General features: G+C 43.5%; 2 protein-coding genes across 2 annotated transcripts in view; one reads left to right on the top strand and one right to left on the bottom strand.

Moving 5' to 3' along the window:
- Positions 1 to 974: 974 nt before the first annotated feature.
- On the top strand, positions 975 to 3,348 carry tlx3a (T cell leukemia homeobox 3a; the record flags this gene model as incomplete). The annotated part of the gene is made up of 3 exons (XM_083785688.1): positions 975 to 1,383; positions 2,284 to 2,521; positions 3,165 to 3,348. The coding sequence occupies 3 exons, from the start codon at positions 975 to 977 to the stop codon at positions 3,346 to 3,348; spliced, it is 831 nt and encodes a 276-aa protein (XP_083641814.1).
- A 3,348-nt stretch (positions 3,349 to 6,696) lies between these two features.
- The window catches only part of kcnip1a (Kv channel interacting protein 1 a), a 32,840-nt gene continuing 12,356 nt past the window's right edge, over positions 6,697 to 27,180 (bottom strand). Inside the window, exons 2-8 of the mRNA XM_083785781.1 lie at positions 18,908 to 19,032; positions 13,052 to 13,121; positions 12,748 to 12,818; positions 9,859 to 9,966; positions 9,012 to 9,116; positions 7,991 to 8,053; positions 6,697 to 7,557 (exon numbers count right to left, since the gene is read on the bottom strand). Coding sequence (XP_083641907.1) covers positions 7,510 to 7,557; positions 7,991 to 8,053; positions 9,012 to 9,116; positions 9,859 to 9,966; positions 12,748 to 12,818; positions 13,052 to 13,121; positions 18,908 to 19,032 — 590 coding nt within the window. The 3' untranslated portion in view covers positions 6,697 to 7,509. The remainder of the gene's footprint in view (positions 7,558 to 7,990; positions 8,054 to 9,011; positions 9,117 to 9,858; positions 9,967 to 12,747; positions 12,819 to 13,051; positions 13,122 to 18,907; positions 19,033 to 27,180) is intronic.

The raw sequence follows: 27,180 nt of genomic DNA on the forward strand, positions 1-27,180 counted from the left end.
AAGGCCTATAATGAACTATATATATATAGTCTTTATTGTTGTTTAAGCTCCTAACATTTATTCTCACATTTATTTATGTATGTATTTCTCATTGAACCGTAAAGTACGCCTGTACTGCTCTGGCATGGATGTGTGCGTAATTACGCAACAATTACAGAATTGTCACCTTTCTTCCTCAAGAACGAACGGCATCGACAGATACTTTTGCTGTATACAAATAATACTAATATATATTTTATATTAATATATATAGGCTATATATAATAAGCAATAAGACAGTGATACATATAGCCTTCAGGAATGCATAAAGTATAGGCCTTATAACTAAGCTATGAATTTAGCTATAGGATATAAAGTATAAATGTTTATTCCATATACTATCAAAATCATTCTTTCAATTTGGGCAGACCATGTTCAACTAATTTGACTTTATAGGCCTATGCCCTATAGGCTATGCTTATACAATGTCTGTGTGTAACTGTCAAATAAAAACGGACTATCCAAGCTCACATGCAAGGACGGAAATGATGCGTAATTTCCATGCAGGCTGAAAAGTGGTTATGGGAAATCTGAGTTATTGTGCCAAAACATACCTCCATTAACATTCAATCAGTCATTCATGTGCCAGCCAATGAACGGTCGAGAGCGATAGAGGAGGACAGTGACATTGGGCGGGGGGGCTGCGAGACGGAGGCTTTGACGCGCTGAGAGGAGAACAGAGCGTCACATCTCTCCAAACGCTCATCAAACTTTCACCAAAGCGGGTACATAGAGAAGGAGACCTTTGAATGAATGGCGGATTTTTAGACGGCAAGGAAACGGGATTCTTACAAGTATAACAATAACAGACTGTTGTGGAAAGCAATGGAGACTGCACGTTCAGTGTTCACTTTTGGAGCAATCTGACCAGATTTTGCAGCCTTATTCTCAAACAGCTTTCTGTATATCCCTTGTTGCGAGTGAGTGGTGGGGATATGGAGCAAGCACCCAGCGCACCGAGCCCTCCACCCAAACCGGTCCACCACGAACCTATCAGCTTTGGCATCGATCAGATCCTAGCGGCCGGTACGGACCAAGATAACGGACGGACCGTTGGCAGACAAAGCGCCGGCTCGGATCTAAACAGCGGGGACGGTTACTACACAGACAGCGCGCCGTCTTCTTACACTGCGCTGTCCATCTCCCTGTCCGGCATAGTGCCTCCCGCAGAGGCTTCAGGTGCATACGGTGAGAATAGGAGTCTCGGTAGCCGAGGAGTGATCCGGGTCCCGGCACACAGACCCATGACGGGGCCTCAAGCCCCGGTCCAGAGCGCTATGCCGAGCTTCGGAGGGCTGTGCTTTCCCTGGATAGGGAACAGGTTCGCCAAGGACAGACTATCGGGTAGGCCAACCGTTATCTTTTAAAGAGCTTAACACAATTTATACAGTTTGAATTTGAAACGTCATACGGAATGAGACAGGGCCAAACATTATTTAAATGGTCCTTAATGTATATGCCGAATTTTGAATGACATTCAAATGTTATGTGCATGTAAAAAGATAAAATAATATCGGAACAATTTAATCAGCTAAAGATAGGATATATAGCTCACTGTCCATTTGAATATCATTAACTATAAATTCTGCAATCGAGGGATCAACTTTGTATCTTGACAATCAACTACTTTCTCAATAACTTTGAGCTCATATTTAATTTATGGATGACAAGGAATTATATACACAATTAAAATTACAGACAGATTGTGTGTAGCCATTTGTGATTAAAATTGAATTAAATAAACGTGCTACAACTTCAATAATAGTATTTTAGACTAATATTATTCCATGTTTTATATTGAGGTATAGGCTATGTCGGTAAATTATAAATTAGGTTAAATAAAATCAGTGTAAAACGTATACAGGCCTATCTGAGGTTTTCCACCATAAACGCATGCAGCTTCAAAAGGCAAACGTGCCTGCTGACAGTGCACAGTAGCCAGCATGGGAAAAACAAACTCATATACTCATACCCTATAGGCACAATATGATGCCTGACAACTCTTATAGCCGACATAGATGCATGAATAAACAATAAATAAAAAGGCTTTCTGCTCTAGCCACAAAAGGCTATAAAGCATACGTGATTCTATACACTGTATATATAGACCATTTTCTTTTCCATACAAATGGCTTATTGGCGAATATCGGTGATGTATGCCATTGAATTACCATGACAAGTGCTTAGTGAATCATATGTTGTGAGGTGGGTATATGTCTCACTCACCACTTCTTTTCCCTGCAGCAGCTCTGGTGCCATTTGCGGTCACCCGGCGGATAGGTCACCCGTACCAGAATCGAACGCCACCCAAACGGAAAAAGCCCCGCACGTCCTTCTCGCGCGTGCAGATCTGTGAGCTGGAGAAGAGGTTCCACAGACAGAAGTATCTGGCCAGTGCCGAGCGGGCGGCCTTGGCCAAGAGCTTGAAGATGACAGATGCTCAGGTCAAAACGTGGTTCCAGAATCGCAGGACCAAATGGAGGTAAAGAACTGAAAGAGCGACAGCTTTAAAAGCCGCTGAACACATTTTTCACACACTTTTCAGGTGCAAAAGCACACTTCTATGTGACTGTAATTTCCTAAATTGACTCCACCCTCATGACAATTCAAATTATTAATTTATAATACTGAAATACTAATAATAATACTAATGATAATTGATAATAACACTGAAATATAATATCAATGGGTACGTATGGGGAAATTCGTTTGCAGCACATGCAGCACAGAACTGCCATAGCTGAAGCCTGAATGAGAGATAATCTTGTGTAGGCCATGAGGATACACACGGCGGCGCATTTTAAATAGGCTACCAAATATCCTATATTTAGTGCTTGGTCAATTATAAGTTCGTAAAAGCAAAATACAAAATTAAATTATAAAGACTTAAAGTGTCTGTACTCTGTAGTGTCTAATTTATTTATTGTCTACGCACCTCAACCTCTCTTTATTTCCTTAATAGCCGGGTATATAACCACAGGCCATTTTCCATACTCAGTTTAACGAATAGACTTGTCATTGCTATTTTTTGTTTTTGTTTCACTCCATAAAAACAAACGAACGAACAAACTAAACAAAACATAACAAACCTCACACTTTCTTCAATATTATTGTGTCTCCCACAGGAGACAGACTGCCGAGGAGAGAGAGGCGGAGCGTCAACAAGCCAATCGTCTCATTCTTCAACTGCAGCACTCCGCCCTCCAAAAGTCTCTGAGCGAATCCGCGGGCTCGGACCCATTGTGCGCTCATAACTCCTCCCTCTACGCCCTGCAGAACCTCCAGCCTTGGGTGGAGGAGAGGGAATAGCGCGCAGATGCCCTATTCGGTCACCTTTAACTGTAAACCACTTGAACCCCAACACCCCCATATTCTGGGGGGGAACATTCGCCAGAAATAGCCGATCTACAAGCCCGCAACACGTGGCGTTGCTATACGAGTTGTGTGACCTTGTAGATTGGCTATCTATTTCTGGGGACTGGGGAAGACATATAGAAGGAAACTAAGAGCAGATCCATAGCCTACAGAGCCAACTCAGGTCCGTTTCACTATAGGGATGGCTAATAAAGTGGTTAATAATTATACATTTAATTAGGATCGTTTCCTCATGGACATCTTTTAAAAACCAGTGGACAAGATTCGACAGACAAACACAAACACATACACAACAAACTTTGAAGAACTCAAGTCAAGGGTTCCGGTTATGAAATTGGATTTTTCACTTGAGAAAATGTGGAAGACTATTATGGTGAGTGGCGCCCGACTCATTTACATGGATTTTGACATAGCCACGCATAAAACATTGCAAATGAGACAGATTGATCCAGCAAGACCTTTCAGAAGAAGGTTGCAAAATGAGTCTGTTGTACCTACTCAAAAGGACGTTATATTGTTGTGCTGTGATCGTCTGTTGCCTGTACATTTTATGTCTATTTGAGTAGCCTATACCATAGGAAAGTGAAAATATTGCTGCAATTAAGGACGCCGTTTATTCTCTACCGGTGAACCAATTAGCCTAATGTTGTACATGAAAGGTGTTTGATGCAACCATGTCGAAGAGCATAGGCTACTGCAGACAGTAGGCCTGACGGACACTCCCTCCTTGCATCTAAAACTTTGTGATAATGGACACACGCAATTACTCGTTTTGTGAGACTGTGCTTATAGTTTAACTAAAGACTGTCTTTGTACAACAATCTAAGAGAGGCCATTGTGAGATGTGTGGAAAAGTTGTCTAAATGCACCAACGCAAATGCACCAACCAGTCCCTATATCATGTAAATATGCAATATGGCTATATAAGATAAGGTGCACTGAACTCAAGTAAGGAACAAAATGAAAATTTGACATTTTAAATAAATTATAATAAGGAGGAAGACAGAATAGCAAAAAAGAGAGAAAGGGCAGAAATGCATGTTCTTTAAGGTTGGCTTATTTTTTATTTTAACCTTTTCTTTTGCACATTATCATGCTTCCCAATTGATGGGCCAGATCATTGAAATGTATAGGCCCCCATTCTATAAAAAAAATAAGTTTTTTTGTACTTCTGCAATACAACATTCTTGTGAACCTTTTGCGTGCGGTTTATATATAAGTCCATTTGTGTTTTAACACCAAATATATCACACAAAAAAGCCATCTTTTTTTTGAAAAGTTTATTGTTAAATATAATGATTTTATACAGTATTTCAATACACACATTATTTCATTCAGTTTGCTTGTCAGTTGATCTGTCTGTCAGTCAGTCTGTGTGTCTGCGTCCATTGGAGATGAGCTGCAGATCATCCAAGCAAAAATAATTCTACAATTATTATACTGTATTATAGCACAGTGAGAGGGCATGACAGTAAATAATTAGCTATCAATCTGTTTTTGTTGTTGCTCAATCCTATAGCAATGGGCTTTCATGTGAAACATGGCTTCCATTCCTCCAGAATCAGTGACAAGGTCATTAATCTTTCATTTCGTACCTGTTTTCACATCTTTGCTATAGTCCGTTTTTCTATTCCGTTCTGTTTCGTCCCCTTCCTCTCCCTCACTCACAGTGTAAGGAGAGTTATTGAGAATCAATATTTTTTTCCGTTCTTTCTTTTTTTAACAGAGCTGAATGTCCCAGTTAAACTCTCTCTGGTAGAAATACTTGCCTTCACCCCCAGTTCAGGAGAATGCTTCTAAAAGCTGGATTTAGTGACATTTGTAGGTGTCATGCACTTCCAACAAGAAGATGTAACTATAGCAAGAATTACATTTTAATTATCATACAGAAATGTAAAAGCGCGCGCGCGCACACACACACACACACACACACACACACACACACACACACACACACACACACACACACACACACACACACACACACACACACACACACACACACACACACACACACACACACACACACACACACACACACACACACACACACACACACACACACACACACACACGCACACACACACGCGACAGTGATCCAAAAGCGAAATTAGAAGCTTGCCTGCGACCAACGCATCACTTCGCTTCACGTTGTAAGAATCTAGATCTGCAATTTTCAGTACTTGGAAATTAGATTTAGTTTTTGTGAAATGCCTTTAAAAAATTGTAATTGATTGTTTTTAATTGATGAAAAGTTGAGATTTTCTGTTTAAACTTTTTGAAATCTTTTGAAATAATATATATATATATATATATTAAAAAGTATACTAGGAAAACAAAAAAAGGGGATACTTACTCGAGAGTCGCGACCCACAAAAATTGGTCTGCGCCCAAACATGCATGGGTCCCGACCCATGCAGATTAGGCTATTCTGGCAGAGAGATGAGTATAGACGGTCAGGAAGCAGACAGACTGGAAGACAGACAGATGAATGGACACACAGACAGACTGGAAGACAGACAGATAAATGGACACGCAGAAAGACAAATATGCTGCGTTCACACGTGACGATGCAAAGATGAATGATGTCTGCAATGATGCATGTATAGCTGCTCCAAAATTATATACTCCCATTTGTCTTTGCGCTTGCCCGTGTGAACGCAGAAATACAACCCATTTCCAAGAAGAAGCCACAAACATGACGATAAACTACCTACATAATCATAACGACACTGACCCACACCACTGGAACATACACACACACAGTAGGAGTTGAGGCTAATTTGTCACATACCTGTATACTCTATATACAGCACATATGAGTAAAACTGCTTTACAGAAAACAAAGGAGTTGGCTCAGTTTCTTTGAAGATGCCCCCTATAAGAACCCAGCTTCCCAAATTAATTTGGTACCCAGGTTAACTTCTGGACACCAAGTTTATAACACTGCACATACTGCAGGCAGCTGAGGTCTTCTGTGCTTTATGCAATTCCTTCGTGTTGCTGTAATATTTGACATGGAAATTCACAAGGATGCATTCATTTATAAACTCCATATATACAATAATCCTCTTTGATGTTGTGTAGAGCATTTCCATATAGGTTATCACACTGAACTGGTTAACATCACATCTTTCACAAAAGCATTTGACAAAGTGTGAGACGAGTTCAGGACCAGTATTTAAACAATGACGTGTAGTAACGAACTGTCCAAGAAGACGGTAACTATAACAACGTCAACAACAGCGACTGAACGAGATGGAGGGCAGCAGGGTCAGAGGTGCGAGCATGGAAATGGTCGCGGGTTTGCGTAAATGGCCACTCCTCCCCCTCCTACTACAGTAGTAGGGGATAAAGTAAAGTTTTAGACCGTGACGGAGGGGCGCCGACTCAAGCGAACGAGAGACACCACCGAGTGTGCTAAAGCGTGCTAGTTGCCGTGTCGAACGTTGCGAAGTTCGCTTAGCCGACTCAGCCCCGTTCAAGTTGCAACCCGATAGGCAGAGAATAGTAAATCAGAGAGAGCGTTTGCCCCGACTGCCACTCAAAGTGTCTACTGGCCAATCACAGCACGTCCTTACACAAGTGCACTGGCCAATCACAGCGCGTCCTTACGCAAACCCGGCCGTGACCATGGTCAGAGGTGAAAAGTCTACAAGATCACAGGAAGGTCATAATCAAGGTCAGGGAAAACCTGGGGATTGAGTCTGGACGACAAACCACACCTAATGCATAAGTTATGCTCCATTGTCCATTGAAAATAATGGATGTACAAGCTCACAACGCGGTGCATCTGTGACACATCGTGAGCTTGTAGATCAGCTATTTTTGGCACACGACACCATCGTGCGACAAAGATGAATGAATCAGGCTTAACCGAGTATAATGATGGTTTCATGGTATTGATATAGTGAGACACTTCACAGTTTTGTGACAAGGCTGTTGAGAATACAACTACAAAAATGTCCAATGTCTGCTTTCAGCCACAAATTAAACTCATCCGGTTTTCCCCCACGGTTCCCCTCTCTCTTTTCCACTCATCTTAGCTCGCTCCGTACTTTGATTTGCTCTGCTGGGCTGTACACTCTTCATTGTCTAGATGACGTTTTCAAACAGCTGTAGAGACTTCATGATATTTTCGTCCTGTGTGAAATTAGAAGAGATGGGGAGGGGGGGGGGGGGGGGGGGGGGGGGGGGTCAGTGAGAAAAGAAAAAGAAAAAGGCGTCTGACATCCAAACTCAACTCAGTCATAACCCAGCTCACCACCTGGGGATGCTTAAAAGCCCACAACATGAGGACAATGTGCTTGCTAGTGGTATGGCCTCATGGAGAGATAACAAGAGGACATCTATCATGTGATATAAAATATAGCAATACTGGTCAAACATAGAATGAAAGCAAACAGTGCTACCTGTGTGACAAAGTACAGCATGCCAAAAATACTGAATGGCCAGAAGAGGAGGCTAATGGAGAGAGAGAAAAAGAAATAGAGAGAGAAAGACAGAGGGAGAGAAAGAGGGAGAGAGGGAGATAGAGAGAGACACAGACAGACAGACAGACAGACAGACAGTATACCTCTTGGCAGGAAAGAATGAATTCATCCAGAGTGACCACTCCATCTCTGTTTTTATCCATTTTCTGTGGAGAGCAACGCAGAATGTGTGAAAGCGGTACAATTTCTACAGTAGGTCACGCAGCTATTCTATTTACCATCGTTAAAGTAATAGAAAACTATGAAGAATGTGAAACTACATGGACGATCATGTGAGTGATGACCATAGTGCCTGTGGTGGGGGCCCTGCTAAAAACCAGGAGTTGTAACTAGACTGCAGATATTGCCCTTTGTCATCATTTATTGACTGTTCATCCTTTATTGATAGGACAGTATGCTGACAGGAAATGGGGAGAGAGAGATGGGGGGGGGGGGGGTGACACGCAGCAAATCGGGATTCAAACCCGCGGCACGCTGTCAGGCTGTATCAGCAGCCTTGGTGCCCGAACCGCTACCCTATAGCCGCCCCGGCCATTATTTCATTTCATTAGCTGCCAGGCAGCTAATTCTATGCGATTTCCATTACTGACTTGCTTCATTACATGGATACCAGGTAAACAATAAACCTAGCATCTGTTTAAATGACTTGCTATTTAAAAAAAAATAGTTTTAAGATATTTTAGTAGTTCTAAAATACATTTACACTCTTGATTTAGTTTGCGCTCGTGACCTAATGCCTGTGCACCTATTAAACAAATGTACAGATTCAATGGAAACCTTTGTCTGGACATTGCCATTTTCTTACAACAACATAAGTTATAACCATTGCCCCATGCATGGTAATGAAAGCCATAGCTTAATTAGAAGCTGCCTAGTGAGGCATTGTGATATGTGGATTCCTGAGGATGAATCTAATCTTATCTTACCGTAAACACTCCCACGTAGATATTAATACAATAGTTTTGTTAGCTGTACTACATGTAGAGCTGATTTCTCAGTGACACATAAGTCACAAGCGCATCCTTTCTTTGTATCATTATTATCAATGTTTGTGTCCTTGGCTGCTTTTGAGGACAGAAAATAAATGATTGTAAAAGTTTGTACCTGGAAGAAGGCATCCACATGCTGTTTGGGTGCTTCCGTCTTCAGAACAGGGTATGTGTACTTCCCCATCATGTCGTATATTGCTCTGACAATGTCTGTCATTTCCTGCAAACCACACGTGCACACAGACATATTAATAGTTTAGCTGCCGCAAAGCACAGAACAAGACTAGACTAGAGAATAGAAAGGTTCTCAGAGCGCATATCCCCGCCAGGCCAGGTTTCCTGGCTTTACAGGGCTCTCTCAGTCGTGGGATGCAGACGTCAGAACACAAGGAAGCTGCGGGGATATAGACGTTGATCAGCAAATGGTGCAGCTGTTGCCGTTTGTGGTGGTCTCTATGGGCAAAGTGGTTTTGGATTTTCTTTATAGCACCTCTAACATGCTATTGGATGGTACGTTCATGATGTATGGCATTTCTTGTAAGAAATAGGCTCTGCCCACAAATTTACAGCCTGGCGGTGATATTGTAATGAGGCTGGCTGTTGGTCCAGGCTTAATGCATATGAATGTGTTCACAACTTTGTCCACCAGAGGGTGCTTTCGCTGTATACACCTCTATGCTGCCTTCTAAAGTAAACAGTGAAAAGAATTTGTTCAAAGACTTTAGTAGAAATAGTAGAAACAAACACTAGTTGAAAAAAAGACTGACATACAAACACAATTTGGAATTTACAATTTAGGCTTACCAAGTGACTTAAAAAGTGCAAGATCGGAGTACGTGGCTTGAACCCTAATCTGAGTTCCCAGATGTTTTTGCCAGCTACTTGAACCCTAGTAAACAACATTGTAACAAAACACACGTGACATTTGTGGACATTATGAAAAACATTATGGAAAACACAACCTCTTTGTTTATGTATCCGTCCTTGTTAATGTCATAGAGATTGAACGTCCACTGGAGTTTCTCTCTAACGGTGCCCCTCAGCAGGATGGAAAGGGCTGTTACAAAGTCCTGCAGCACAGAGAGGAAGGGATAGGATGAAGACATGCAACCCCCTTTTAATGCACATAGGTCAAAAATGGCCTGGAATCATATTATTATTTCATCCGTTATTTCATTCGCTCGTGTTTCTTTCCTATATCCTTTGTCATTTTATTCCATAATTCATTAAGTATTCATTGGATATGTTGTTTTTGATCAAATCGTTATTTTCCATTTTACTTTTTTATGAAAAAAACTATATTTTTGTATTACTACTTTTACACACAAGTGTGATTTAACAAAATAAAGAATGTTAAATAATTACTTTAGCAGTTATTTGAACCAAAAACATATATTATTTATTATTTGTTTATATGTCACTTGGTCATCCATTGACACATAACATACTGTACATAAGGCATCACTGATATACATGCAGAGAGCAGAGTGGTGGCAATGGAAGTATATCAGTGACAACGGGAGCTACGACGGCTATGCCGCTCCGAGTAGGAGGATGCCGAGGCGTGCAGGGCCTAGGTGGCGCTGTTGCAGGTGCAGATCAGCCCTGCAGGGTGTGAGAAACCTCTGGGCCGCATGTGTTACCTTCCAATCGTGGAGCAGGGCCTTGCACAGATGGACCTTGGGATGGGAGTGCTTGCACAAAGGGACTCTCTGGGAGAGGGCGACCCCTGAAGCGGGGTGTGCAGGGCACGCTTCATGAATGCTAGTGTCAACCTCGCCTGACGCATGAATGTATTCTCCAGTCAGTGGTCTGTCTGAAGCTTCGGGGCCTAATGGTGGGTCTTGTAAAGATACTGGACGTGGGCCATAGTTGGGAGAGGTCTGTGTTGCGTGAGGCGACAGGCAGTCCCAGGTACCCACCCAGTCATGGTATTCATTCACTGCATTCAGCTGCACCGTTTGTACTGGTTGAAGAGGGATCTTAGGGAAGTGTCTGCACACTGCACGGATGTCAAAGTGATAGATTTCCATGGCACATTTGTAATGGTGGTAAGTTGCCGTTGCGTGAGGGCATTATGGAGGCATTGAGGTTGTGTCCCCACACTGCGGCCCAGGCAAGTATGCCTGGTTTGACTGGTGGGTGGTGATCCACCTGAACTGAAGCCACACCCACAGCTGTTGTTGTATGATAAAGGGGGATGGGGTAGGGGAGGGGATGATATTGTGATGTCACTATATCACTGTTGTTTTTCATTGGCACGTTTGACTGTCAAGGTTTCAGCCTCCAGGAAGAAACCCTAAATACAACGGGAAGACATCATTGCACATAACACACCAAGGGAGATAATGAAGTACTGTCACCTCATAGACAAATGAAAAACTGGAGGAAAAAAAAGTTATAATTTAAATTGGAATATTACAGTAAATTATTAAATAAACATATTTAAAATGATAGAACAAAGAAACATTCCCCGCATTAAGTACTACAAATAATGAATACAGGTAATTTCTGACTAATTTGCATCATAGGAGTATATATTGAATGGTAGGTTAGAATAAATGAAGGATTTGTGGTAATGAAAAACAAGTTAATTGAGGAATACTTGAGTGATTAAATGAATGCATTGCAAAAAAAACTGCTCAACAAAATGTTTGTTCATTTGTAAATTATTATTAAATACTTAATACTATAATAATAATAAACATGAAATAACAATGAATTGTCTTCACTTTAAGAGATTATGGCACGCATCTGAAAGTGATTTACTGATCTTTTAGGATAGTTTTACAAAGCATATAAACAGACAAATCTGCCAGTGCAAATAAATAAATAAATAAATATCCTTGGCAGATGTATTAGTCTGGCCATGCCAGGCTATACAAAGATATCCTTCATTATTGTAAGGGCCAAATGAGTACAATTATCAAGTGAATTTGTGACCATGGGGTGGCGCTGTTATCCTTATAAGCGTCAGGTTCACTGGCATCTGTAGGCAGGATTGACCCGGAAGGGCAATGGTTTTTGACCGCAGGTACGTCACTGTGTTGTTCAAACACTGGAGCGAAATGTTTGTTGGTCTGAAATGTTTGTCTGTCTATGCTGATTATTGTTTATTCTGATCACGCAGATATTGATGCCATACTCGCCACTTGGAAATAAACGTGTCAAAGGCAAGAGCTGCCTGCCAGTGTGTTTATTATGCATTGTGGGGCTGACACACAGAACAAATAGTATGACATTGAAACAGCGCGTCAACCAGGTCCATCTACGGGATCAACTCCTCGAGAGCTAAGACGGGGCTCTTATAATTATACAGTAGTAAAAATTGTATAGTCAATCTGAAATATTGAGTTACTGAAGGTACAACCCATTTTGGGCCGGAACCCCTTTTGGTGTTAGCATTATGTTATGCTTTAGCTATTGAAAAATAGCAGATCTACAAGCTCATAGCGCGCCACCGAGTGGTGCGCTACGAGCTTGTAGGTCTGCTATTTTTGAAAAATCAAAGAACGACTGACATAGAAACATAGCTTTTTCATAAAACTGTCAGGATTTAGAAGACATTTTTAGAATCTGATCTCAGGTCAAAATGGGTTAAGAGATGCACAAATAATTGCTATTTAGTATTTCAAGTACATTATGTCTGGCCTTGGTTTCTACGATCTACCTATACAATACTGTATGTTTTGACAGATTAGTATAGGAACCAAAGGCTAAACAATGCAGTCGCTGTGAAAAAGCCACCTAAAAGCATTTTCTGTAGGTGATCGCTTTTGGAAAACCTTTGCTAAGCATAATGACAAAATAGTTCCAGAGGATAAATTTCAGATGGACGGCGTTCTGCTGACCTCGAACTTGATGGATCCACTTTGCGCCGTGTCAAAAGAATTGAACAGGTAGTGTGCATATGTGCTGGCATCTGCAAGCAGAGAGCAAACTCACATGAGGACACAAGGTTTCAAATATACCTGCGTGTACTGGTGCATTACAATAACGCAGTAACATAAGATAAGATATGACCAATTACGCAACTATACAATATATTTTTTTGTTAATTTCAAGTAGGGCCTAATAAATATTTAATAAATTATATTTTGAAAGTAGTAGTTCCCTAACACACTGTAGTGTACTGTCTGTAAGCACACACTGTACCTCCATGTGGGAAGAACTGGGAGTATATCTGCTTGAATGTCGTTTCATCCACAACACCACTTGGACATTCCTAGAGGAGAGAGAGAGAGAGAGAGAGAGAGAGAGAGAGCGACCAGAATGATTTCTTGGCAGCTGTACTGGCGAGTGACACAAAATAATCGGTTAAAAATTGTGTTGATCAGCTTAACGTCACCCAGTAACCAAATTCTTGGATCATGTGGTATATCAATTTCTACAATATCAGAGACAGTAGACATGATGAACCAGTAATCAACCAAAAGTGGGCAGGTCCATAACATATGTAATAGGCTGCCTGCTGTTTTTTGGGAAAGGTTTTTGAAAATGTTTCGAAATTATATTAAATAAAAACTATAGTAAACAAAAAAATCACACCCGTGTGAAGTGAGGGGTGCTCTTATCATCGCACATCATCATGACGTAACATGTCTATTTGCTCAGACACTATGATGTAAAATTCTCCATTCATTTTCAATGGGAATTTAATGTTTGTGTGAGACGAGGGTCTACACTAATAGCTGAATATTATATATATATACTGTATATATATTATATGTGTTAGTTATATACGTCATTTCAACTGAGAGATGGAACTACCCGTCACTCAACAGCTCCAATCAGATCAGCGTTACCTTATCCGCGCCCCTTTAAAAGCACGTCCTCTCCTTCCCGTCATTCATCTGTGCTTCCGTTCAGGTAGCACACAGACACGACCGAGAGCTCATCTCAGCTCACCATCATCATCCGTCATCTTTCCAACCAACTGTAGTCCAACATGAAGACAACAAAAATTCCTCCACGACCGCAGCTTTCATCCCAGGACACACCGACGGGTGTTTCGCCAGCGTCCCAGGCCCTGTACGCCTCCATCAGATACATACTAATTACTCGCTACTGCTATTTATCCACTGAATGGTTCAACCCACAAAACAAACGTAACTGCTAACAGCCCCCCCGGCTCGCTTGCTTGCTGCTGCTCCAGTGCTTTATCGTATAAACGCGCGTTGCCGTATTCAAAGGCCGCTCAATTCTATACTGCTACAAGTGGCGTCTGGGCGATCATGCACTAAATGTTGCTTTCACGGCTGGGTGCGTAGCAGTGGGCTACTACTAGTCTTCATCTGGACGTAGTATAGATCCATCCAAGGCAGCAGGATTAAAAATACACAGTATAGAGTAGGAGTGACGACACGCTTGTATAGTTCCAAACATTGTTCCTTTGGCTGGAACTATCCCATTGAGATAGAACGAGCACTTCCGCATTCCATTGTTGCCACGGGAGTCAACACTAGCGTCACCACTATCCTAGACTACTCTGAGTATGTCTGCTCGTGCCCGTCAGGCATGTTGCCACGTCTGCTCATTATAAGCGTCCCAGGCTTGTTTTAGTTAAATCACTTGCCGGGTGAACGTCGTCGTTTAAACCCGCGGCTCATTCGAAGCACCCTTAGTTTAACATGATGGTAAACTATCTGACGCTGTCGGATCGTTTTCATAATGATTCAAGATAGTTGTTGTGGCATGTTTTCGCGGACCTGGCCGCTTGTCTCTTCCAACATGGCAACTCCTTGCCCCATTCATTCTGCCACGGCAATCTGCTAGTAAGGTTGGGCGATATGCCAATCTTTTTCAACCGCCAATTGTCTGACCAATATTCGCCGATTGACGATGTACAGTATTCGTGTCATAAAAGTAAAGTGAGAACAGCTCACTGCAGGTCGCAAAAAGCCAGATCTACAAGCTCTCAAGGCACCGCGTCCTGCCTGTTTTCGCAGCTCCATTCGCTAGGCGTTGAGAGCTTGTAGATCAGTCTGTTTCTGCAGACTGCAGCGCAGCCAGGGTGGTCGTGTTCCGTCTGGTATTCCTTGCTACTCACCCGTCAACTGCACTGTTTCTCCTGCTCCAGCCTCAACTAAGTCCTAAGACTCCACTCACACTCCAACTGCTACGTCGGTCCGACTCTATGCTTGTGCTCCTCCTGTCCAGCCACGCACTGCAGCAGCCAAACTCAGTCGGCAGCCACGCACTGCAACAGCTAAACTCTTCGGCAGCCATGCACTGCAACAGCCAAGTTCGGCAGCCACGCACCGTAACGTCTCAACCGCACCGTAACGTCTAAACACATAGGCAGCCACGCACCGTAACGTCTCAACCGCACCGTAACGTCTAAACACATAGGCAGCCACGCACCGTAACGTCTCAACCGCACCGTAATGTCTAAACACATAGGCAGCCACGCACCGTAACGTCTCAACCGCACCGTAATGTCTAAACACATAGGCAGCCACGCACCGTAACGTCTCAACCGCACCGTAATGTCTAAACACATAGGCAGCCACGCACCGTAACGTCTCAACCGCACCGTAATGTCTAAACACATAGGCAGCCACGCACCGTAACGTCTCAACCGCACCGTAACGTCTAAACACATAGGCAGCCACGCACCGTAACGTCTCAACCGCACCGTAATGTCTAAACACATAGGCAGCCACGCACCGTAACGTCTCAACCGCACCGTAACGTCTAAACACATAGGCAGCCACGCACCGTAACGTCTCAACCGCACCGTAACGTCTAAACACATAGGCAGCCACGCACCGTAACGTCTCAACCGCACCGTAACGTCTAAACACATAGGCAGCCACGCACCGTAACGTCTCAACCGCACTGTAATGTCTAAACACATAGGCAGCCATGCAACGTAACGTCCCAACTGCTCCGTAATGTCTAAACACATAGGCAACCACCCACAACGTCTCAAACCACTCACCTCATAAGCCATAACCTATTCGCAGCCTCCATTGCTCGGAGAGCTCAGGCCACCGTTCTACGCTCCCACTTCAGTTTTGGGGGGGAATTCCAAGCGGAATAGTTTCCCGCAGTCGGTCACAACATTAATAATAATATCAGTTCCACGTCCGTTGCGTCAGCCATAGCTCAAGAAACCTATGTTCGTCAAACCATTCCCCTTGGGTCTGCCCGCGTTCGTCAAACAACACGATGCCCAGGCCTCGCTCGATGCCCAGAGATCCATGGCGTCTACTAGTCCGGCACTTACATTGACTGGTGGTCGTGTCGGGTGGCCGGGTACCTCTCCTCCGTGCTCCTCCCCCTCCACGTCAAGATCAGTTTATTCTCTGCTAGCGCGGAGTCCGTCCTCCTCTACGGCTGTGAATGCTGGACACCCACACAAGCCCTACAGAAATCCCTGGACGGGTGCTACACCAGAATGTTACGCGTGGTACTTAACATCAACCAGGTTGAGCACATCACCAAGCGTCCGTACGGGGCATTACCAAGTATAACAGAGAAGATAGCAGTGAGGAGAATGAGACTAGCTGGTCACTGCCACCGCCATGAAGAACTCCCGGCCAAAGGCTGCACCGTGGGAACCAACACACGGGCGTCGATCGAGAGGACGTCCCACACCTACCTACGCGGACGCACTAAAGAAAGATACTGGTGCGGAAAGCACAAAGGAGCCGGTCAGATGTACGGAGATCCGAGATGACCGGAGACGACGATGGAGGGCTCATCTGAGGACGACGTAGAGAGTTCACCTCACATCTCCGCTCACTGCTCGTAAGATGCGGTCTTCCTCCTGACCGCTACTCCAGCCACTCCCTGAGAATCGGAGCTGCCACCACCGCTGCTGCCAGCGGCGTTCCTGCCCTCACCCTGCGATCCATGGGCCGCTGGTCGCCCTCTGCCTACCTCTCCTACGTCAGACCCCTGCCGCATCCGTGCTCGATGCCCAGAAGTCCATGGTGTCTACTAGTGCGGTACATACACTGACTGGTGGTTGCGTCGGGTGGCGGGTACCTCTTCTTCTGCCCATCTCTAACATGTTCTCCCTCTCCAGGACGCTCACTTACTCCTACCAAAACGCCGCCCGTCCCGTCCTCCGGACTTGCTGGCCTACTCCGTCGGGAGTTCCCCGTCTCGTCAGGTGAAACAACTTCTCACTCGTTGCCTCCATCTCGCAACCCTCTGCCGAGAGGTCGCCCGCTCCTACGCCCGTCTCCGGCCTCGTCGGCCTTCTCCGCCGGGAGCTCCCCTGTTCCGTCAGGCGAAATTGCCTTCATTGAGCAACCCTCTGTCGAGAGGACGCCCGCTCCTACGCCTGCTAAATAATCATCCCATTCACGTTTCATTCATGCCATGCTAATCAACTTTACTCTCATCCCAATAGACTCTGCCGGCAAACGATTTCCGGCTAACCATCCAGAGGCTCGCTAACCATCGGGCTGTTCGCCTACCAACCATACCTACTAACCATTCTCCCTCGAGCCCCTTCCGCGAGGGCTCCCATGTCGGCAGCACCAGCCATCGTGAGGCTCCAATGGCGCAGGGCCTTCCTCACTCTCCCACGGACCCCTTCTCGCTAAAGGCCCCGGCTCGTCGAGGGAATCTCGCCAACATCGTTTGTATAGTCCCTTCCAGGTAAACTTTAATCTACTCCTCCTTCTGAAGTTCGTACCTTCCTCCAGGCGCGTACCCTTAAATTCCTTCTGGGGGGCAGGCTCAAGAGCCCCCCTGCCTTCGCCAGGCAGGATCCGAGCCGAGGCTCCGGCCCGTCCCCACGGGGGCTCACGCCAAAGCTCCTTCACCATGTCTCCTCCTCATCATTCTGTTTATCATGCATCAGTCACCTGTTCTGTCCATTCACCCAATCCCAGCTCCATACTTGTATCAATCTATCTGCAATAAATCTCGCCTTCATCCTCCGCATTGTGTAATCTCTGTACAGTTGAAGTGTTAGTTATATACGCCATTTCAACTGAGAGGTGGAACTACCCGTCACTCAACAGCTCCAATCAGATCAGCGTTACCTTATCCGCGCCCCTTTAAAAGCGCGTCCTCTCCTTCCCGTCATTCATCTGTGCTTCCGTTCAGGTACCCGCCACCTCCCCGACGCCGCCCAGCAGCAGGCCCACCAGGTCGGCCCCAGGGGGGCAGGCTCAAGAGCCCCCCTGCCTTCGCCAGGCAGGATCCGAGCCAGTTGAAATATATTAATATATAGGAAAAAAGGGAAACTGAAATATTCAAGTAAAATAAAAGTACCTCAACATTTTACTGAAGTACAGTACTTGAGTAAATGTACTCATTAAATTTCCAGCAGTGATCTGGATGTAACTGTGACCGGTGTCAAAAACAGGTTTATCTTTATTTTATTTTTATTTTTGCATTAATACCCTGTATTATATACCCATTCAGTGACTTATTCTTATTATATATATAAATACTTGTCCATGTCCCCCATATATGGGGGACTAGGTTGGTGGAGGGTGTGTAGAGCCCAGGATCACATTATATGATTGACACAGGGGTGAAAAATGGGTTACAAAATCGTGGGATAAAAAATATATTAAAAAATATATATATATAAATACTTAACGCTGTCGATTAAATGTATGATCCTGGATGTGTGCAGTGAGTTCCGTCTCCGCTGGACTTTGGTGTGACGTCAGCGTCATTAACTGACAGCTCTCAGGCGTTGTTATTTTGTTCTTTTGTTAATATAGTTAGTTTTGATATCGCATTTTAGGATTTAGTAAACATTGTGTTTTATGGCATTTTAGTGGCCGCTGTACAAAGGAAATAAACAAATGTTATATGGTTCTATCTTACATGGTTGCTTGTAACCTGGAGGCTTTTAACTAATGTCTGTTACTTGGTTAAAAGCGTGACTTGGTCCCTCATTTACTGACAAAGGTGTAGAGTCTCAGGCTTAGCTAAAGCCCCCCCAAAAAGTAGAACAAAAGAATATGCTAGAATTTGGGGGATGGGACAAAAAGAGTTAGAAATGTCATGAATTATTGAACAGAGATTACTCACATTCTTGAAACCCCGGTACAGCACTTGCAGCTCCCTCTTGTTGAAGTTAGTTTGAGCCTCTAGCTGGTCAAGGCCCTCTGGCCGATGACACACCATGGTCATCTCAAAGTCATCATCTATCTTGTCTGTGGGGAGACGCACACGCACACACACACACACACACACACACACACACACAGACACACACAGACACACACACACACACACACACACACACACACACACACACACACACACACACACACACACACACACACACACACACACACACACACACACACACACACACACACACACACTTATTAGTTACAACAGTTCAACAGTCATATTTTATTTCTATTCTTATCAGTCAGTCAGTCTGTATAATCTATCTAAAATTAACACTACTTTGAATTTGTACTGCATTATTCCAGCCCATGGCTGTTCTGTCGGTCTCTTGTGCTTCCTCTCTGTTCTACCATGTCCTGTATCTCTCACACTTGCTCTCTCTCTACTCCTTCCTTCCATTTGCTGGGAGGAAAACCTTCAGCAAATGAGAGGTACAATATAGAAGAGAAGTGAGGCTGAGAGAGATAGATGGCTGTGGAGACTAAGAGGTACAGTAGAGGTCAGTCCAATACCGGCATGTTCCTCCCCCTGACTGACCCCAACATTAGCAACACATTAGTCTATTCTCCCCGCCATAGGGGAGGTGAGAGAAGACAGGACTGGTGACACACACGCCAGTGGGAATGGGGCTTTATAGGAACAAAAGAAAAGTACACACATTTCTCTCCATATCCTCACCATAGAGTTCAGACATTTCTTTCCTACATTCATTATGTATTTGCAGTTAAGGTTTGTTAATTGAATAAAGGGAAATACCACTCATTTTGATTGAACAACATTGAACTACTGTATGCCATTAATATACCTTAGAGTTCATTAACAACAATACTATTTATGAAGCACTTTTTAAAACAAAGTTACAAAGTGCTTTAATTAATAATAATAATAATAATAATAAAACTTTATTTGTATAGCACCTTTCATGACATGAAATGCAGCTCAAAGTGCATTACAGAACAATGGAGAATAAAAGAAAAGCAAGGCAACGACATTAAAAAAACAAGCAGTAATGCAATACAGTGAGGACATGAATAACAAAAAAAAAAAAAAGATCAATTAAAAGCAATGTTGTAGAAGTGGGTCTTGAGCTGAGCTTTAAAAATGTCTACAGAGGCTGCCTGACGAAGGTACAGTGGGAGCTTGTTCCATGCCGACGGCCCGTAGAAGCAAAAAGCTGCTTCCCCGTATTTTTTGGTTGCCTTTTTTTTAGGCAAAGCGAGCAGGCCAGCAGTGGAAGACCTTAGGGGGCGGTTTGGGACATATTTAGGCAGGCAGTCATGTAGGTAGGAAGGTGCGAGACCATTGAGAGCTTTATAGACAAGTAAAATAATTTTAAAATCAATCCTAAAAACAACCGGAAGCCAGTGCAGTGATGCCAAAACTGGAGTAATATGTTCTCTCATCTTAGTTCTAGTTAAAACTCTGGCTGCTGCATTTTGGACAAGTTGTAATCTGTCAGTTGTTTTGTTAGGCAGTCCAGAAAAAAGTGCATTGCAGTTTTTACAACAACATAAAAGTGGGCTAGTCAATCAAACATAAAAAGCACAGATTAAGAAATACAATTATATAAACAAAGCGTGTACTGTACATAATCAAAGTGTAATCAAAGTCTCAGCGTGAAACTAATAATCAGGACCCGACAGACGCACGCTGCAGGCCATTCATTTCATCAGCCAGGCAGTAGTTCAGTCTTTGTCAGTGTCACATTAGTGGGAGGTGGAGAGGTCTTCCTCTGGCCCAAGGTGAAGTAATTCACACCCAGATGAGATCCCAGCAGCCCTGAGGTATGTATAAACACTCATATACACACACATACACAACAAAACCACTTCACACACACAGATGTACGCACGAACACACGCATGTGTGCAGAAACAGGTGAGTCCGCAAAAGAAAACCTTCATACATGAACGTCTGCAAGTGACATTGTCATGCATGCAGCCATCCTCACATGCATACATGAGCACATAAAGTCACCCCACGGGTTATGTGTCATACAGCAACACCCACTTTGCTAACACTGTATCACGCCGTGGTGGAAAATGGATACCGGTAGTATCAATTTAATACTGCAATGTAGAAATACTCCGTTACGAGCAATAGTGCGAAACTCAAGATTTACTTACAGTAATGGCATCAAAATGTACTTAAAGTACCAAAAGTAAAAAGTTCTCATCATGCAGAATGTCCCGTTTCACAGGTAAATGGATAAAAAGAAAATCTTTATAAAATAGCAGATCTACAAGCTCACAGTGCGTCGCAACGCGACTCATTGTGAGCTTGTAGATCGGCTATTTTCAAAGAGCCGAAAAGTAAACAGAGCTCTCTGCAGATATAGTCACCATCACACTCACTATACTGTATAAACGTAAGAGCCTGGGACACTTCACTTAGCAACATTTAGCACATTATCAGTGAAATATGGCCCAATAAAGATTCTATAGCCTGGTCAATCTTAATTGCTTGATTGTAATATGCATAATATTATAAGTATTAATTACTAGAATTTCACGGCCCTGACGGGCCGCTCATCCTAGTTACGTTGCAGCGCACTATGGGAAGAAGGTAATTGCGGGAGTTGACTCCACATGTAGTAACGGATGGGTTATTAGTTATTATTATGTGTCCTTATTAGTGTAGTGTAGTGTAGTCAACACGTTATGGCTCGTACACACTGCCCGGTATTTGCTCCGATTATGCTGTCGGGGAGCATTTTTGGCGCTCGCCGACAAAACCCCTGGTCTGAATGGTAGATCACGATCTACAAAGGCTTTGCAGGTAGACCACATGACATGCCCCTAAAAATATATATAATTTTAATATTAAAAACGATTTTTGCATCTGCCGCTTTAGATGACCTGAGATGACTTGATTGACATCAAAAAGGGCCTGTCAGCTCAAACACACAATGCAATACTTGTTGTTGCTTACAATCATCAGTAGCAAAGTGAAATACCAACAAAAATAAAACCCTACCATTTCCATTTTTCCCCCTCTATTTCCCATTCCATGTGCGTTTGTCTTATATGTAGCCTATGAAAGGCCCCTCAATTACATTTTGTAACTATTTTCAGCAATGGGATGATAGTTTTATTTGGTGGATATGTTGAGCTGGTCGTTTTGAAAGTAGCTCTCAAGTAAAAAAAAGTGTGGGCACCCCTGGTATAGATGATTATATATATATATATTCATTCCGTCGGTAAATCCCTGTAGGCTATACCCACATATTAGCCCAATATTGGCGTTATGCATTTCACTTGAATAATGTTGTGTGCGCGCGTGCGCGTGCGGAGAAAGACAGTTATTTAATGAAACTCAAGATTATAACGTCCTGTATTGGTAGCCTATATTAGCCCAATTCCTGTGTGTGTTGCGTGCCGAGAGAGAGAGAGAGAGAGAGAGAGAGAGAGACTCCGAGAGACACTGCACGTCAAAATTAATTGGAATAAAAAAAACAAATGATGTAGGCGCTGCCTATATGTTTCGGGTCTGGATCGCATGTTGGTGAACTCTTGCCGTGTGTGATCTTCGGCGCGGGGCGGAGGGGGTCCGCGGTAGTATGCGTGGGAGTCCACTGTCCGCGAGTACAGTCACTGAGTCTGTTACCCATTAAATCCTTACTCTAAGATTAAATCAGCGAGTCTGCTGGCACGTTTTCTCGGCGCTCCGCTGTTTTTTTGTGTGTGTGTGTGGGACACGGGGACGGGGTAGTGTTGTGTGTGTGTGTGTGGGGGGGGGGGGGTGGCTTACAGGCGTGCGTGTGTGTGTGTGTGTGTATAATCAAAAGTAGCGAAATAGCCAATGCGAAGTTGCGAACAGTCTAATCGTTTTACTTAGGCAAAAAACAACTATTGTCGAAGAACAATGTTGATCTAACTAAGAGATTTGCTGTTGGAGCTATATTTTATATACAGAGATTTAGAAGGAATAAGCAAAATCGTGAGGCGACAATTCCTCTCCTTCCGTGTTTTTTCTTCTCCTGCGGAGTGCGGACTTGGAGAGGGAGATGAGATGATCCCAGGAGGCAGAGGGGGAGGGGCTGAGAGCTAGTGACGGGTGCGCACATGTTGGCTTTGGTTGAGTTTTCATTGGCTTGTGGCCACATCTTATGGGCACATCTTTTCATTGGCTTGTGCTCACATCTTTTTCGCACGTGACATGTTTACACTTGTTATAATAGATACTTAACACCAAATGCACTGGGAGTGCTCAGCAATGTTCTTTCATTGTCTCTGGCATTTTTCTTTTTTCTTTACAATTTTATTTATACATTTTCAGGTTTACAGACAACAAAGGCATACTGTACATATAGCCCCATATGTGCCCTCTCCCTACGCTCATTCTGTAGCTCCGAGATGAGGTCACACACTGGGCCCCTCCCACCGTGTTTCAGAAACGGCGCAAGTTTCCACAATACACGTTTCTTACCCTTTTCGCCACAATGAATCCAAAACGTGAAGGGGCAGAAAGGGTTTACACTAATTCAACCTTAACAACGCCCAAGAAAATCCAACTAGCCATTTGAACCGAGCCTTTACGTCCCATCTTTTGTCAGTCGCTTCCATGTTTTTCAAGGAAGTTGAAAAGCTTTAGCGCCTCCCCGGCGCCTCCCCTGGTCGAAAATTTCCAACTGACTCAGTTCACTCGACATGCACACGCACGACTAATTTAGGTTGAATTAGTGTAAACCCTTTCTGCCCCTTTACGTTTTTGATTAATTGTGGCGAAAAGGGTAAGAAACGTGTATTGTGGAAACTTGCGCCTTTTCTGAAACGCGGTGGGAGGGGCCCAGTGTGTGACCTCATCTCGGAGCTACGGAATGAGCGTAGGGAGAGGGCACATATGGGGCTATCTGTACATACAAACATTCTCTCTCTCTCTCTCACGCACAAGCACGCACACACTCTTCAAGAACAAAAACAGAAAGATAGATACGATAGATCACAATTAAAATTTAACAGGAAGGGCTGAGTAAAACAATCATAACTAATGAGCGACATGCCTGTCACAGACATGTGCAAAGCAAGTTCAGTTAGGAAATTCAGTGCAGTTGCCAGCGGCCATTCATTGGGCCGCCGCAGCATCACGTTCTCATTCACATGATTCACTCAACCCATTACACGCTCATTCCATCTCCACACCGGCTATTTAAACTGGACGTTTGCATTGATCATCCTGCTTGCTTGTTGTCTGCTTAAACTTTTGCTCCTCACTCTCCTCCACCGCAGCTATAGCTATGGATCTGCTGTTTAGGTACGGGGGATCCAGAGTCCTTATGGTTGGGACTGATGCGCTTGATCAGAGTACCTGCAGATCCAATTCATCGCCAAACCATAAGAAATATATTGCTCATTTTATATTCAATAAATATATTCCAGCCATTCATGAGTTGAAAACTGAGTTTTCATTAATGTTTTGACAATGGGTTCTCAGATTGTACTACCAGTGATAACAACAGTTGTAGAATAAGTCTTAACATATGAATACATTCCTGTATGTCTGCCATTTTAGTCGTTCTGCTAATTCCCCTTCAACAATGCACACAATAAATGGTCCCTTCTGCTGCTAAGCCCTGCTGTTGGTTTGGAGTGGGTGTACTGTAGAGACACTAGCGCAAGGGTCCTCAATAGGCGGACCGCGGTCCACCACGACCAGACCGTGGACCACCTCTCAGTGGACCCTGGGCAAAAAATTATATATATATATATATATATATATATATATATATATAATTATTATTATTTTTAATAAAATAATGTTGTTCATAATGAAGTGACGAACAACATGTTTAGAAAAGGAGGAAATGACAGATAAAATAAAGCCAATCCCACTCTCAGATTCCACAGCAACCAGAAGTACTGAATTACTGGATGGTGATTTGTCCAAACAGCTTTGTGGGAATATAAAATGCAGAATGCATTTCCCCAGCAGTGGACAAGTCCACTGACACCACTGATAATGGTCAGTTGGTGGTGTTTGTGAGGTATTATGATGATACCAGAGATAATGGTCAGTTGGTGGTGTTTGTGAGGTATTATGATGAGGGCATGAGGCAAAGGGGGAGTTTATTGAGTATTAATTTAGTTTTTGAGTGGTGCAACCACTCCTATAGACAGCTGTGTGTGTGTGTGTGTGTGTGTGTGTGTGTGTGTGTGTGTGTGTGTCTCCCTGTGTCCGAGCACGAAAATAGCGTTTGTTCACCACCAAGTGTCACTGTTGCACAGCCTAACACACAGACACAGTACAGTACAGTACAGTACAGTACAGTACAGTACAGTACAGTACAGTACAGTACAGTACAGTACAGTACAGTACAGTACAGTACAGTACAGTACAGTACAGTACCACTCACTTCAGATGGGTCTGATTTTTGTTAAATTAAGAAAAAAACTAACAAAGTTAGTCTTGGTAACCAATGTGCTATTTCTCTTAAAGGGGCTATTTCTCTTATTATTAAGCAGGCAAATCTTGACAAAATAAAAGTGTTCTTTGTGCCTCAACATATTCACATTTGCTGTGAATTCTTGGAGGGGAATATTTGTAAAACATTTTATTTCCATACTCTGCACCCCAGTATTGGTTGGTTGGGAAGGGATCCGATTTGTATAAGCTTGCCATGGTTTGACTGTACTAAACAGGCACGCTCTCGGCTGGCCGCTGCGTGACCCGCATCGCACTCATGGGACCGGTTCTTTTTCAACAATTATTAGTGGACCTTCAGCATTTCTAGTTGAGGACCTAGCGATACACGCCATGCACTTCTTTTCACAGGACAGTAAGGACTTTCACCTGGGCAGCACCATCTCTCCCCCAGCTCTCTGGAGTCACTAGTGTCAAGGACTATACTGCCCTCACCCAATGAACAGTGCCAATGGGCTTTATGCACACAGAATAATTCTTCCTACTTCCGGGCCCCTTCCGTATTTCCTTCACAGGTGTTACTAATTAAGGCTCTGTTCCATTTAGTGTACAGTGGTTTTCAAATGTTTTAATTTCAAGGACCCCGATAACTCAGAGTGTACGAATAGAATTACGAGTCCATTTGGTTCCATTCGTACACTCTCTGAGTTACACATCCGTAAGGAGCCATTTGGAACGCACTCAAGGACACTCTGAGACCCACTGGTGTAGCGACTCTGTTTGGCCAGAATGGAACAGAGCCTTCATTATTATCATCGGTAACACCTGTGAAAGAAGTAGGGAAGCGGCCCAAGTTCTTTCCAAAATGGCGTGTGTGCATAGAGCCCATTGTGTTCTGCGAAGCCAGACGCACTGGTCCACGGTGTCCACTGTGGTAGGCAAGTACTTTACCCCTGCACCAACCAGACGTCCCAAGAAAGTGTATTTTAACACACACATACTGCACCTTATTGCCAGGTATGATGTTCAGAAATGGAATTAGCAGTGATGTCCCACAATACAAAAGAATAGACGCAACACGGCAAAGTACACAATAAATACAGGACTGACACAGACCATAACATTTTGTTCAACCTCGGGTATAGTACACCTTTTAAAGATTACAACAAAACAAAAGTTAACCTTAAACCTTGAACCAACTATTACTGGTCATAATAGATGGATTACAGGGCTCACTAGTAGCTACTACTGTCTACTACTATTAGTTTTAGTTACCAACTCACCCTCTACACGGATGACTCCCAGCAGGTGTAGCATTTTAACAGCTGCACAGCATAGAAGAATGATGGCTATGGTGTGAAGGCTGTTATCGCCTGCTCTTTCTCCATCCATCCCTCACCGTTATGTCCTTCCACAGGCCCTAACCTTCATGGACATCCATGTGTTCTCCTCTTCTAGGTTGTAGTTTTTACTTGCCTTTGTTTGTGCTTTTCTACTTTAACATGTATACACGCATGTATGAAAAATCAAATATTTTAAAAAGGAATGTGAACTAAAGTAAACTCACTATAATACTCCATCCATCGATCCATCTTCAACCTCTTGATGCGCTACGACTTGATCTCTGGTTTTTTGTATTGCACACTACTTCTATCTCCTCCCTGCGTCTCCTACTGTATCTCATCATGACTAGACTCAATGCCTCTCTCTCTGTCTCTCTGTCTGTTTTTATCCTTTTATCCTTTTCACTCTCCACCCCCCTGGGGCCTCTCTCGTCCCCTGACCTCCTCCCCTGTTCCCCATCT

This window comes from Protomyctophum parallelum (genome assembly GCF_964188405.1).
Source record: "Protomyctophum parallelum genome assembly, chromosome: 16".
Classification (NCBI taxonomy): Eukaryota; Metazoa; Chordata; class Actinopteri; order Myctophiformes; family Myctophidae; genus Protomyctophum; species Protomyctophum parallelum.